Consider the following 15,644-nt stretch of genomic DNA (forward strand, 5'->3'; position numbering starts at 1 on the left):
AAATGGGCTCCCAATGTGAACTGAACTTTAAGTTCACTGATCCACAGAGTCACTTAATTAGGAGAATAATGTCCTTCTCTCTGAAAATGTCCATTGTCAATTTATATCATCCAAAAATTCTGTTTTCTCCACATATAACAAACTGGATTGTCATAGATAGATATTACCGATGTCCAATAGTCTATTGTTGTGCTGGGAAATATTATCTAGATTGAGAAACTTCCTAAATCTTTTACACCAAATCTTGTGGTTCAGGGGTAGTGCCACTGCAAACAAATTGTAGGGAGGTGTTGGAACAATCGGGAAGGACATGAAAAAGAGGAGAAAAGGAGGGGAGAATTAGCAAGTCAGGGGTACAGAATTAAAGAAACATTGTGAAGCTCAAGTAATAATTGAGGCCAGCTGGCACCATGGTTCTCAACTGGACTATGCACCTGCATTCCCTTCTTAACAGCGCCCCCCTCTAGTTCACCACCACTGATGCGTTTATGTAACTGTAAAACGCCGAACGCAGAGAGAACAGCCGGGTCAGAACCATGGTGCTGTAAAAAATGCCTAGCCACTGATGTAATTTTTTTTAAAGTATCTAAGTACCGCTGTGCATTCTTGATATTGCGATTGTGTTCCAATACCTTGAAGCGTATCTCCCTTGTGGTCATGCCAATGTAGACAAGACCACAAGGACAGGATAGGTGATAAATCACCCCCTTACTTTTACAGTTGAGGAAGTTGAAGATCTTATAAGTACGTGTGCCTAGTGTATCTGTAAAGGTGCTCGTGTGGCGCTGGAATTTGCACGCTGAGCAACAACCACACTTAAACAACCCCGTCTTTCTGAAACCTGAAAGAAAAGTGGACCCGACCTGAGGAACATAGTGGCTATGGACCAAGCGATCTCGCAGATTGGGTGATCTGCGGCTCGTTAAGTTAACATGCTCACCCAGCGAAATTTTAAGATCCCGGTCCATCATAAGTATATCCCAATGTTTAGCCAGAATCCTCCTCAGGTCGGGCCACTGCTGATTAAATGTACTTACAAACCTAATTTTGTGTTGACCTTTATATTTAGGTACCAAAAGGTACTCTGTGCTGCTGCCAAGACTGTTGTCAAAACCCCTCGACACAACGTTTGCTGTATCCTCTCCTAATGAACCTTTCTCTCAGTTCTTGTGCTCTAATCTAAGAGGTATCATGAGAGGAGCTGTCTCCGTTGTGTCGTGGCGACTATTGTGGCTGGCGGTTTCAGTATCTACTACCAGTACACATCCAAGTGTATCGTTTTTGTTCGTTCCCGATCGTTTCTACGTGATCAGAAACGGACAGGCATCCTAAGGACACCTATAGAGGGCTCCGGTTCCTGCGCATGCGCGCTACACTCCCCACCACGCTAACACACGTGGAGGATAGGAGACACAACGGAGACAGCCCCAGCGCGCGGGACTGATCTCCCAGGACTGAGACTGCCCTTACATTTCCTATGTGATGCCCTACTCCTGTGATCAACGTCAGAATCGGGGATTATTAAAGAATTTTTATATGTAAGTTATTACTATTTTTATTTGTGATAATATATATTACATCTCTCATCTTGGTGCGCTTTTGTGTTTTTTTATCTTTTGCTGACATTGGTATCGCCGTCGGAGTCTTCCGGTGGAATCCACATTTGGAGGTGGGGGAGACACCTCAAAACACGAGAGCAGCAAAAGAACAGAGAGGGATCAACATTCCAGGTTTAAAGAGCCAGAGCGCGGACTGAACTTTTCATCACTGGTAATCTGAAGAAATGTTCTGCATAGATAAGTAAAACCTGGAAGCCATAAGGCCGGCACGATGGGGAATGCTGGAGTGCAGGGATTCTACATCACAGGACGCGAGGATGGTATTTTTGTCGACCGTGATGCAGTCCAATCTGGACAGCACATCCATCGTGTCCCTCAGGTAAGATGGTAAAGTGGTAACGGAGAGGCACAGGAATGAATCAATGAATTCAAGGCAGGCTCACACAACCCCCCCATGCCAGACACGATAGGTCTGCCCGGTGGGTGGTAGGGGCTTTTATGGATCTTAGGCGTGCATGCGGTACTCTGTGTGTTTGTACACACACACACACACACATATATATATATGTGTGTACATACAGAGAGAGAGTGGGTGACAGACAGGGAGTGAGTGGCAGAGAGAGAGAGTGGGTAACACAGAGAGTAAGAAGTATTTTCAAATACATCAAAGTGATTATCATTGATGAAGTGAGCATGATAGTAACTCAGCACCCGTCTCAAATTGATGCCAGGCTGAAGCAGATAACTGGAAATGTTGAAAACAACTTTGGTGGCCAAAGCCTCTTTCTCATTGGCGACTTACGTCAATTACCTCCAGTTCGAGCAACACCCATCTATAAACAAATTAAAAAACGTATTGCGGGACCCACTTTGTGACGTGGACTGAAATACTATGAACTAGATGAAGTTATGCGCCAGTCAAACATAACCTTCTCAACTGTGCTAACTAAAATTGGTAATGGCATAAAATTAGATGAATGCGAGCAAAAACTCATTGAATCCCGTTTCTACACCAAGGAAGACGCGGACCATCTATGTGCCAACGGAATACGTCTCTTTTTGCGTAATGATTCAGTCAACACCTACAACCAATCCATCCTGAGTGCCGCACCAGAAAAAACTATTTCAACGGCAATAGATATCTTTATTGGCTGTAGAAATGCAGAGCAAGAAGCGCACGTTCGACAAAAACTTTATAAAATGTCTGTTCTGGATATCGGTGGCTTACCCTATGAACTACCGCTTGTCATTGCAAAGCCATATCTCGTAACAACTAAGGCTTTGCCTATAGTGCCGCCGACGGCGACACGATGGGTGACGTCACCCATCGCCACCAGCGAAAGTTATGTTTCGCCGGTCGGCGGCATCGCGGGATTCCCGCAATTTGATTTGTTCAAGGGCCGTCATGTGACGGCCCTTGAAAAATCAAATTCTACCTGCGTCAAGTTTTCGCAACGTCGCTCCGTCGCTTATCGCGTGCACTACAAGCGCACGCGGCGACGGAAAAGCTTTTGTTTTTGGGCGACGTCGCATCGCCGGCACTATAAGCACAGCCTAATGTAGATGTCTCAGATGGCTTAGCAAATGGTGCCTTAGGATCATTAGCTCACATCCAATACAGCGATGATGGACAAATACAACGGGTATGGCTAACTTTTCTTACATCGCCCAAAGTGGGGAAAATAGCTCGCAAAAAAAAAGCTCATTACATGCAAGCCAACAACATCAACCCATCTGCTGTGCCAATAACAAGACGGACATCAAGTATAGCACTAAATAAAAATAGAACTATCACGGCTAAACGAAATCATTTTCCATTGATCCCGGCTTGTGCAATAACAATACATAAATCACAAGGTGGCACATTTAATTCCGTAGTCTACGAGTATGAAAAGGGACATGAGCAACAATTAGTATACGTTGCTTTATCGCGAGTCACTGACATCAATGGTCTGTACATTGTCGCAGCAAATGGTCAAAAGAAATTTTATCATGGACTTAGAAACGCTACGTCCACAATTGACCTACAAAATGAGTTTTCAAGACTAAAAAACAACAAACTACAGACCTTGCAAGAAACTTTGCTTAATGTACTCAAATGCAAAGGTTGTAGACAGCGGTGCAACTGCTGTTGGAAAAATATTTGACCAATACTGCAAAAGAACTAGGTGCAAAAATGTATCAAATGCACGTTAAAAAAACAGTAAGAGAACACTCTTACGCGTTTCGCATGGTCACCCGCTTGCTAAAGCGTGGGTGACCACGCGAAACGCGTAAGAGTGTTCTCTTACTGTTTTTTAACGTGCCTTCAATACATTTTTGCACCTAGTTCTTTTGCAGTATTGGTCATATATTTTTCCAACAGCAGTTGCACCAAACAGTACAGAATATCATCAAATTCATTCAGTTCATTCTACTACCGTACTCTATTGAAGGTGATGGATTGTTCAACAAACATTATGACAAACTACCCATCATATTAACTGGTGATTTCAACATCAACTTTCTATCTCAAGAAGCTCTACCACGTATTACATTACTACAAGAAAAATTAAATTTAACTCTCAACACCAATCCAGCCATAGCAACTACAACATCCGGATCCACTATTGATGCAGTTTTTCAATGACATTTAGATAATTTACAATCGAAAATATATGTATCTTACTTCAGTTATCATAAGTTGATTATTTCATGTATTAAAAATGATAGTATGGATTTTTAAAAGCAAAAAATATAACTATACAATTGTAACATCTAAAAATGATTCAATTTTATTACAAATATCTATAACAACATCTAATATTATTGTTACTTTATATGTTGATGCCAACACACAAAGAAGTTTCACTTACTATGCGCGTGCACAGCACACACAGCTTTTTTTAAATTGAATTCAATTCTTGCACAATTATTGAAAATGTAGTCCTGCAATATGATTGTAGATACAATTTGTGGACAGCTAGGGAGAGGGCGGGGCTCTAGAGCCAGAGCCTATCAGTTTGTTCTCATTGTACAGACACACATGTACTGTGATAGTACTCTTCGTGGACAATATAATATTAACACTAGCAAACCCTTTAACATCACTCCCCAATCTTCAATATCTTTTGACAGAGTTCGGCAGGATATCGGGATATAAAATTAATAATGATAAATCTGAGGCCCTAAATCTGACGTTACCAACCGAAGAAATTAAATTGTTACAACTAAATTTCAACTGCAGATGGTGCCTGTGACAGGGTGAAGTCAGCCACTAACAGTTATGCCTGGGAGACATACCTCTGGGTGCTTCATCCAGCACTCAGAGGGTTAAACCAGGAGGAATGGTTGAGTAATCAGTAGGGAGCCAACACACCCGACAACCAGCATCAGATATAAAGAAATCATTGCTGGAAATCAGGTGACTGTCTCAGAGCTATCCAGGCTGAGAGTGATAACAAGCATGGAGGTGCAGTGAAAGAGGTGTGTGTGGTAGAGGGGTCTGTGACCCATCATGGAGGCAGGCTCTGATGGAGTGAGAGGAGTAAGGCAGCTGAGAAGTGCAGCAAAAGGAAAGAAAAGTTTGTCTGTAGACACAGATGAAAATGAAGACAGTGTTAAGTAAAATGAAGAAACAGAAGAAAAATATAGCAGAGAGCAGAGCTACAAAAATGGAAGAGACCATGAGCAGTGAGCCAGAGGAAGGCACCTGTATGTCCTCAGATGAGGCACCCGAGAGCCCCAAGCACAGGGGCGGAGTAGCAGTTTGTAGAGAAGCCAAAAGCTCTACCTGAGAGGGGAGAGGAAAGATGATACAGCAGTTAACCCCTTCAGTGTCTGCAAGATCCAATACTACTCCCCAGGGAGTAGCAGCTGCAGCACAGGGTGGGTCTCCCAAACGCAGCCCCCTGAGACCAGCAGAGCAGAAATGGAGTCTGACCAAGGAGAGATGCAAGAAACAGCAGCTCACAGTGTGTGTGTGTGTGTGTGTGTGTGTGTGTGTGTGTGTGTGTGTGTGTGTGTGTGTGTGTGTGTGTGTGTGTGTGTGTGTGTGATTAGTGAGACCTCACCGTCAGAGAGCAATCTGTGTGATACAAACAATGTAGAAGTGGCCGTATCAGAGAGCAGCCAGAGTCCAGAAAACACTGCAGAGCTGGCAGTATCAGAGGGGAGCCAGAGTGCTACAAACACAGCAGAAGTGGCACTCAAGAAAGCGCAACCTGTGCAGTGCGGGGGAGGGAGGAATGAGAGGAGCTGCAGCTGTTACCTGTGCAGCCTCAGGAGAAAACATTAGAGGAACCACCAGCCACGGACGGTGCAGCACATAGGCCACCACCAGCCACGGACGGTGCAGCACAGAGGCCACCACCAGCCACGGACGGTGCAGCACAGAGGCCACCACCAGCCACGGACGGTGCAGCACAGAGGCCACCACCAGTCACAGACGGTGCAGCACAGAGGCCACCACCAGTCACAGACGGTGCAGCACAGAGGCCACCACCAGCCACAGACAGTGCAGCACAGAGGAGCATCCCAGGAGAAGCTGGAGAGAGAGAGCAGAAGGCAGACAGAGCACGGGGTCCACATGGAGAGGTGCCGGTCCAGGGTCCAGCAGTTACCCCCAGTTTCCAACCCCCCAGCCAAATGGATAAATGTGATGAGACTGCGATATAAAAAGTACCGGGGATATCCCTGATAAATGATTTATTGGTAAATTCCATCTGAAGGAATCTATGGGGTTTCAGGCCTCAGACATTTTTGCCTTCATACACACCCCAGGTAACAGGGAGTATGATGTAAGCTTCAAAAGGGGTGATTTGTTAGAAGCTTTCTGGCATAGATTTGAGGACTTGAAATTCACACTTCTGTAGAAAAAGACTTTGTTGCCATTCCTGTGAGTCGTCCTGCAACTAAACTAGTGACTGTAATTTTTTGCAACAAGGCTGTTGCTAAACAGGACATTATATATTGGTTACAGAGACTATGTACTTTACTTTCTGATCTGGAAAAAATAGAAGACGAGATCTGGGAAGGAGGGTGGGTCTGGACTGGGGGTTGGAGGTGTAAAGTTAAGCTGTGGGAAAGATATGGTATGTCTCACCACCTCCCAAATTCCCTCTTCAAATGTGGGTCCAACAGGCATTTAAGTGAAAGTTGTGACAAGATTAGGTGCAGCCAGTGTGGGGTTCTGGGGCATAACCGTTCTGTCTGTCCTAATATTGTACTGTGTAACTTGTGTGGGGGACAGGGTCATTCTTTTAGGGAGTGTCCTGAGGCGGCGCATAATAATGCTCCCCAGGACAGTGAGAAAGCCCTAGTAGAGGAGACCCAGATAAATGAGTTTGGTGCCATGGAGATATCCTCGGAGGAGCCAGTAGCGGCAGGACGGGAGCAGGGGCCAGCAGCGGCAGGAGGGGAGCAGGGGTCAGCAGAGGCAAGAGGGGAGCAGGAGTCAGCAGGGGTAGGAGGAGAGCAGGAGCCAAAAGGGGAGGGATGGGAGTATGTAGCTTCAGCAAAGAAAAAGGCCAAAGGCAGAGGCCCCACTGGGGAGTTACAGTCATCAGAGATACCCACCTCAAATACCTTTGATGCATTGGCTTGGGGGGACGTTATGGATGCAATGGAGGAAGGTGGAACAGAAGCCCTCAAAAGTGAGAGGGAGGAGGGAATAGCAGATACTGTAAAAAAAGAAAGATGTGACCGCCCACTGACCCCGCACAGCCTATAAGGTTTTGCACTGTGAACGTTAACAGTGTTAGAACTGCAACTTCCTGTGGTATTACTTTTAGGAAATTGAAAAAATGGGATTATAATATTTATTTTCTACAGGAAACTAGACTGAATTCAGCATCTGGCATCTTTAATTCTAAAAGAGATTGGAGAGAAGACTTCCTTTTGGTCTATTGGGCCTGATTCTCATGATGGTGTTGGGTTTTTAAGATTGCACATTTTCAGTGCATAAAATTAGTTGAAATTTCACCAGGTCGGTGTCTATTAATTGATATTTTTATTGACAAAGCACAATATAGGTTAATTAATGTTTATGGACCCCCCCAAAAAAGTATGAGGAAACTCTTACTTGAACAAATAAAGCCGTATTTATTTACAAGTAAAACAGTGATGTTAGCTGAAGATTTCAATTGTGTAACATGTAATCAGGATAGGTCAGGGGGAAAAGGAAAAATAACATATGTTTTTTTTTAAATCAAATGTGTAGAGATGCAAACCTTAAGGATGCATATAAGGTTATGTTTCCAGACAAGCCTGGGTATACCTATAGTAAGGGGGAATACAGCAGTTATTTGGATAGAATTTATGTAACCAGTGCTGTTGAAATTGGTACAATTAGTTTAAAGTCAGCAGCATTTACTGACCACCTCTTGGTAGAGGCCACTATTAATCTTAAAGAAGCCATACGTATTGGTAGAGGAGTTTGGAAATTAAACTCTAAACTGTTAGAGCAGGAATCCTTAAGGCAACGATTTGAAACCTTTCTGATAAATAGGATTTCTACGCAGTTTTTGTTTTCAAACTATGCAGAATGGTGGGAAAATGTTAAATCAGATATAAAAATGTTCTTCAAAAAAGAAGCTAGGGTTGGTGTCACGTACGACCCCCAGCTAGCACGCGACCTGCATACAGGACAAGGGTTAATACTGACGCTCGCAAGCGTACCCACTCTTCACCCACTCAGGGGTCCCTCAAATGGGTTGTATCTCTCCTCAAGCCGTCCCAATATACCCCCGCCACGAACAGCACACAAGTGAGCACGTGACTTTAGATATGCAACCAGGGTTAATACCCAAAGGCTTCTCTAGCAACCCCCCTTTCTCCTCTGCAAGGAACCAGCGAGTTAGCATTAACCCCCTACTCAATTGCACATCATAAGCATCCACTGCCACCACCTGAGGTTATGCAGATATGATAAAAGATCTTAGACTAAAATATCCGCCAGGGCCTCAGGTCCCTGTTTATTATAGGAAAAGCTATGCACTTTAACACAAAATCAGTTGTAGTAACATGTGCCTGAATTTAGCAAGTTATTCTCTCCAGCGTGCACAAAGTTCATTCAGAGCCCAAAGCATTACTTATTAAATGGTTTAATATATATAAAAATACAGTGCTTGAATTACAGAAAAGGTATTACAAAATAAACATACAATTACAATATAATGCAGAGCAGCTTCTTAAAATAAAAGGGGTAAAACAGAAAATCCTATACAGTACATTACCACATGCTATGGATTTTCCCAGAGAGGCACTGGTTCAGAAGATGAGGTCTGCTATGCTTTCCAAGCATGCCCCTAGTCAGATCTGCCCAGTAACAATCTCCCCCAGACTTAGATACAATACTTTCTTAAAGCACCGTCATAAGCCCACCCCTTTCTACAGAATACTTTGAAGCTGCTCTTCTTTGATTAAAACAATTGACACCTTGAGTGGGCTATCCAGGATGGACCCCCGCCCCAAGTAAGTTCCTTTGAAATTCAGAGCAGACAGAAACAGTCCTGACCAGATTCAAACCCAGCATTTGGTATTTTGTTAAACAAGTGTAGCTCGTTGACCCCTCAAGCACCAAAGGGATTAAAAATACCCAATATCTCATGACATTATCATGACAGTTGGTATATCAAATCCACAGCAGAAGTATATTCAGTTGAGAAATAAACTGACAAAACTGAATTCAGAACTACAACTGGGGAGAGAAGGCTTGGGAAAGGAGATAGCAGAAATAAGGAAGAAAATGCTGGAGTTTCAGTACAAGAGGTGTAAAACTCTACAGGAGGAACGCAGTTTTGGGAACCAGTTTTCCACTTCTCCAGACCCCTTTGAGGCATATAAGGGGAGGAGAGAGAGGAAAATAATTCCAGGTCTGTTAAATGAGGAGGGCGTAGTGATGCAGACAAATAGGGAGATATTAGATCTAATCTCAAGATTCTACAGTGATTTATATACATCAGAGGACCCTGCACTGAGTGAGATAGGGCAGTTTCTAAATCATTTAAGACTACCAACCCTTGATAAGGAAGAGACAGAGGCCCTTATAAAACCCATCAGTAACTCTGAGGTAGCTGATGCCATAGCATCTTTGCAATTAAAGAAAACTCCTGGATCAGACGGTCTAACTGCTGAGTTTTATAAATGTTTCAAGGATGTTTTAGCGCCGCTCCTAGCTCAGCTTTACAATTCCATTTTGTTTTCCCAAGAACTAGGAAACTCCCAGCAGGAATCCTTATTAGTATTATTATATTAAAAGGGTAATAAGTATGATTAAAAAAATTAGAGACCCATAGCATTATTAAATGTTGACAAGATTTTAGCGAAGATTCTGATTATTAGGTTAAGTAGCGTGTCAGGTACGCTGATTAGTGAACGACAGGGCTGTGCAGTGAAAGGGAGAAAGATATTGAATAACCTGTTACTGGTAAGAGAAATCTTTGAGTACAGCAGGACAGGCTCTATGAAGGGATATGTACTAAGTATAGATCAAAGCAAAGCCTTTGATAGAGTTAATCATACTTTTCAATTTTCTGTCCTAAAAAGGTATGGGATCCCCAATACATTTATAATGTGGCTTAAGACTTTGTATAATGGAGTATCAGGAATCCCAATAGTGAATGGGTGTCAAGGAGAGCGGTTTAATATAAAATCTGGCGTTCGGCAAGGATGTCCTCTAAGTTCCCTGTTATATATTTTTGCAATAGATCCTTTTCTTAGACTTTTGGAGGGCAATATAAACATAAGACTTTTTGTTACCAGTCTCTTCTCAGGAAAAAATAAAATGTCTTGCCTATGCAGATGATGTTACAATATTTGTAACCAGTTCTGAAGAAGTGCAAAGAAGTGAGAACTTTAATTGATAAATACGTAATTGTGTCAAATTCAAGGATAAATCATGAGAAATGTGTCTCCTGTTGCGTAGGGTCTCCTGACCCTGATTTCCAGTTAGCTGGTGGATTTCCTGAACCGCAAAATGACATTAAGATTTTGGGCATCACATTTGGGAAAGAGGACATGAGTGAGCAAAACTGGCAGCCGAAACTGGATATCTGTAACTGGAAAGTCCAAAGGTGGAAGTGGTGGAAAATGAGCTTTGAAAATAGAGTACGGGTCATAAAGACCTTTTTCTTACCACTTTTTGTTTATGTCAATGTGGTATTCCCACCAACAGATAGAATAATGTCACAGGTTAATGTTGAAAAAGAGACTGCTAAGTCTCCCACAGAGCTCAAACCACTATTAACCAACCTATGTGTATCTGATATCCATAAACATTGAAAAAAGTCCAAATAGCTACAATAATGTAAACCTGCAAACTGATTGTTCAATGTATCTTGATGGTAATCACAGATGGCACTGTGTCCCTATAATCAAGTGAACGGCAGCAAGGTGAATTCTCCCATATATATGCAGTACAATGGCATTAATAAGGATATTGGTAGTACTCCCAGTCTGTGATTATTCAGGACTCTTCTGCAGCGTGCATCTCCACTGATTTTGCATAGACAAGGTCGTTCCTGTAAATCCACGTGGGTAAGGAACCGGAAGAGCACAGCAAACGAAAGCGGGGACCAGACAATAAAGCTGCTATAAAAAATGAGGTTTATTTGTGTAATACACACAACAGTATAGGCAGGAGGTGAAGTATCCCTCTTACGCGTTTCGCGCTCTAGTAGCGCTTTATCAAAGAGACTCTTTGATGAAGCGCTGCAAGAGCGCGAAACGCGTAAGAGGGATACTTCACCTCCTCCTGCCTATACTGTTGTGTGTAGGAGTAACCATGGCCGAGGCCTTAGAAAGAAAGAACTTTCTGAGGAGGAAACATTGCAAATGATGGTTGCTCAGATCAGAGGGCAGAAACAGAGGGGAAAAAGCAGAATAGAACAGAAACAGTGGGGAAAAAACTGTGGAGAAATGTAAATATTTTAAATAATTGCACTGAATGTGTTTTATTTTTTTCTCCCTCCCGATGTAAATATGTAATGTTTTGACAGTCTGTTTTTGTATTGTATATGTTGCATGTATTTCAACAAATAAAAATGTCTCAGAGCTATCCTACACAAGCTGCTATGCAGATGGATTCACAGCTACATCTCTAAACCACAGTAAGAACTGTTCATATTGTTTTCTGACTGTTTGATATAAGTTAACGGTTTGGTTAGGGATTAGCCAGCCAGTCTGATAGGCTTCCTCTCCGTGAAGAAAGTGATCAGCCAGGCAGTATATAAGCCTTTATTGATTCATGGCAAACATAGATAAAAAAGGGGAGAAGGAGTCCCCCCTCAGCGCTCTAACGCGTTTCACCCCCGTGGGGCTCCACCCTTTCAAGATTGTTTCTGTTACAGCCTGATAGGCTTGCAGTGTTAGTAAGTTCTCCCAATGTGCAGCAGGATTTATTTTGCTGCTATATTTTGTGTTGCGAGGGACGGTGTGCCCAAATGTTACGTTCTACTGTGGAGAAATAAAAGCCACAGTGCCCCTCCCATATTAAATACCTAGGAGCCCATATTGCTAGGTATTGCAGCTCCCTCTATCAATGCAATTACTCTCCCTTATTTGATAGGATCAAGAAGGATCTATTGAATTAGGACAAATTAAGATGAATATTCTACCTAGATTACTATATTATCTCCAGACTCTTCCAATCCAGATTCCTGCATCGGAAATGACAAACATGCAAAATAGAATATTCCAGTTTATCTGGCAAAATAAGAGACCTAGGACGGCGAGGTCACTCATGTTGACTCCAAAGGCGAAAGGGGGCTTGGGAGTTCCAGATATACTGAAATATTACCAGGCTGCTCAGCTTAAACAAGTAGTAGTCTGGAATGCTGACCCAAAATTGTATTGTTGGTTGGCCATTGAGTCCCACTATTCAAAAATACTCTCTCTACCAATGTCACTCTGGGCCCCTGATAAACGAGAGTCGGGCATGGGAATTGCTGATCTGGGAGCGATGAGGTGTACATGGAACGTCTGGAACAAAACGAAAGAAAAATTCAAGTTTGCCTCACATATTTCCCAACTCGCCCCCCTTGTCAATAACCCTAATTTCCCCCCAGCTTATAATTCAAAACGATTCGACCAATTTAAAAATCAAACATATCAACACAATTGCAGACTTTTAAGTAAAGGAAGGCTTCTCAGTTTCCAAAATCTCCGCAGCAAATTCGAAGCCCCAGACCTCCCCCTATTTAAACATCTCCAAATCAGACATTTTATACACACAGTATCTCGGAATTTTCTCTTCCCTGAATTTGCGAACTTTGAGATGATCTGTAGGAGGGGAATCAAGCAGAAGGGTCTGATCTCGAAAATGTATTTAGGTTTCGAGGCATCGGGTAACGCTCCAGACCACAGTTACATGCTTAGGTGGGCTGCGGATTTACATCTGGAAATTGACCATGATGACTGGAAAGACATTTAGGAATTCGCAGCAAAAATCTCCATATGTACTACGATAAAAGAAAACATCTATAAGATTTTATATTATTGGTACCTCACCCCAAGCATGTTGAATCAAATTTATCCGGAGGCCTCTGAGTGGTTGAGACAGAAGGGGGACATGATCCATATTTGGTGGACATGCCCTGTTATCAAAAATTTCTGGATTACCATTCAAAATATGATTAGATATATAACAGAGTTATCGACCCCTATAGACACTTTGGTCGATTTATTAGCCAAACCTGTGGAGGATACTAAACCCCACTTGAAATGTTTAATCTCTTTTATTCTGACTGCGGCCAGATGTGCGATTGTGGCAGCTTGGAAGAAGCAGGCTCCCTCATGCAGACAGTGGAAAACAGATTAAAACGAGATAATGACAATGGAGAGGTTGACAGACTTTCGGAGATGTTACACTGACAAATTTTATAACATTTGGGATCCTTGGCCCGAGAGATGAATTAGGCTGCGTCCACGCTGCCGCTGAGCGCGCTTGGAGAGTTTACTTCAGTGAATGTGTACGGCCACGCTCACACAGCCCACGCTCGTGCACGGGCAGGTACGCTCTCCCAAGCTCGGCTCTTGGGGAGACAAAGAAAATTGACTTTGAAGCGCACTCAATGCACACAGAACACATCTCCACACATACTACACACAGAGCCCCGATCCATGCCACCCCCGCAAAATTATGCACACCTGCGCGCATGCTTGGAGAGTTAGTGACATCACCGCTAACAAGATTGAGCGGCTCATCGACAGCGTGGCCGCAACCTTAAAATAAAAAATGTCCTTATCAATTAGTGTAGGGTGACTGGGTTGGGCTTGGAAAAGTACTAATTGTATTGTATGTCTTTATTTATATAGCGCCATTAATGTACAAAGCGCTTCACAGTAGTAATAGATGTGGTAATCAAATAGATAACAGAGCATGGGAATAAGTGCTTTAGACATAAAAGTAACATTAAGGAAGAGGAGACCCTGCCCCGAGGAGCTTACAGTCTAATTGGTAGGTAGGGAGAACGTACAGAGACAGTAGGAGGGAGTTCTGGTAAGTGCGTCTGCAGGGGGCCAAGCTTTATGTCTCATGTGTTCAGAATATCCACAGTGCTATTCATATGCTTCTTTAAGCAAGTGTGTCTTAAGGTGGGTCTTAAAGGTGGATAGAGAGGGTGCTAGTCGGGTACTGAGGGGAAGGGCATTCCAGAGGTGCAGGGCAGTCAGTGAAAAAGGTTTAAGGCGGGAGAGGGCTTTAGATACAAAGGGGGTAGAAAGAAGACATCCTTGAGAAGAACGCAAGAGTCGGGATGGTGCACAACGAGAAATTAGGGCTGAGATGTAAGGAGGGGCAGAAGAGTGTAAAGCTTTAAAAGTGAGGAGAAGCATGGAGTGAGAGATGCGTAATATGATCGGAGGCCAGGAGAGGGATTTCATGAGGGGAGATGCTGAGACAGATCTCGGAACGAGTTGAGTGATTCTGGCAGCAGCATTTAGGATAGATTTCTGATCTCTGATCTGGTGGGCTCTTCTGGAAGATGGGATAGATGGTGGCCTCCCCCCTTATTATATTTCATTACTGTCAAAAATATTGTTGTTATATATTTGGGAACTCCCGGACATATTGTATCTATAAATTTGGCCTAACCAAACTGTCTTTGGGCATCCATACATATAGAATATGGCCAATGGCAAAATCCCGAATCTGTATGGTTTACCACTGAAATTTTGTTTATTTTCTGTATGTAAATATTGTTTTCTGTCTTTGAATTTGTTCTATTTTATGTCATGCTGAAAAATGTAATAAATATCTATGTGAAAAAAAAGCCTGAGCTGGTGTGTGTGTGTGTGTGTGTGTGTGTGTGTGTGTGTGTGTGTATATATATATATATATATATATATAAATACACATACACGTGTGTCATGACAACGCGGCATCAGTAGCTACAGGGGAGAAGAAAGAAAACACACCTCTCTCTGATCTCTCCTCTTCTCTCTCTGCTGGTCTCAGGTTCACTTTCCCGGAAGTAGAGACACTGACTACATCCAGGTCACAGCTCTGTGTCCTACTGCGCATGCTCACACTAAGGGGCTCATGGGAGTTGTAGTTTTTAGACTTCAAAACGGATCACGTGTCACATGCTGTGTAGATTAGAAACAAGACAGTAACATTTCCCAGGCACTGTGCTAGGGGAAGATAGTTTCTGCTGCATGTAGCTGTGAATACTCCTCTTGGTCCTTAATATATCTCAGTAAAGCTGCTTCAGTTCCTCCCTTTTGGCCAATGTTGCTATGAAGGAGATAACCTGGATATGACATAACGTGCGTGTGTGTGGTATTTTCCAAGCTAACAACTGCCCCCCCCCCCCACTCCCTCAACAAAGCCCCCCACCCTGCTTCCTTACACAGAGCCCCCCCTGCTCCCTCACACAGAGCCCCCCTGCTCCCTCACACAGAGCCCCCCCCTGCTCCCTCACCAAAGCCCCCCCTGCTCCCTCACACAGAGCCCCCCTGCTCCCTCACACAGAGCCCCCCCCCTGCTCCCTCACCAAAGCCCCCCCCTGCTCCCTCACACAGAGCCCCCACCGCACCCCACACAGAGCCCCCCCTGCTCCCTCACACAGAGCCCCCCCCTGCTCCCTCACACAGAGCCCCCCTGAT

General features: G+C 43.4%; 1 protein-coding gene across 2 annotated transcripts in view; it reads right to left on the reverse strand.

Annotated features, from left to right (window-relative positions):
• Positions 1–15,009, reverse strand: part of LOC142466868 (uncharacterized) — a 31,995-nt gene extending 16,986 nt beyond the window's left edge. The window contains exon 1 of one of the 2 annotated variants that reach the window (XM_075572407.1): positions 12,379–13,551. In XM_075572407.1, coding sequence (XP_075428522.1) covers positions 12,379–12,511 — 133 coding nt within the window. In that variant the 5' untranslated portion in view covers positions 12,512–13,551. Of the gene's footprint in view, positions 1–12,378; positions 13,552–14,954 lie in introns of those variants that run through there. The other variant, XM_075572408.1, reaches the window with a different exon arrangement.
• Positions 15,010–15,644: the final 635 nt, after the last annotated feature.

Source organism: Ascaphus truei, chromosome 15 (genome assembly GCF_040206685.1).
Source record: "Ascaphus truei isolate aAscTru1 chromosome 15, aAscTru1.hap1, whole genome shotgun sequence".
Classification (NCBI taxonomy): domain Eukaryota; kingdom Metazoa; phylum Chordata; class Amphibia; order Anura; family Ascaphidae; genus Ascaphus; species Ascaphus truei.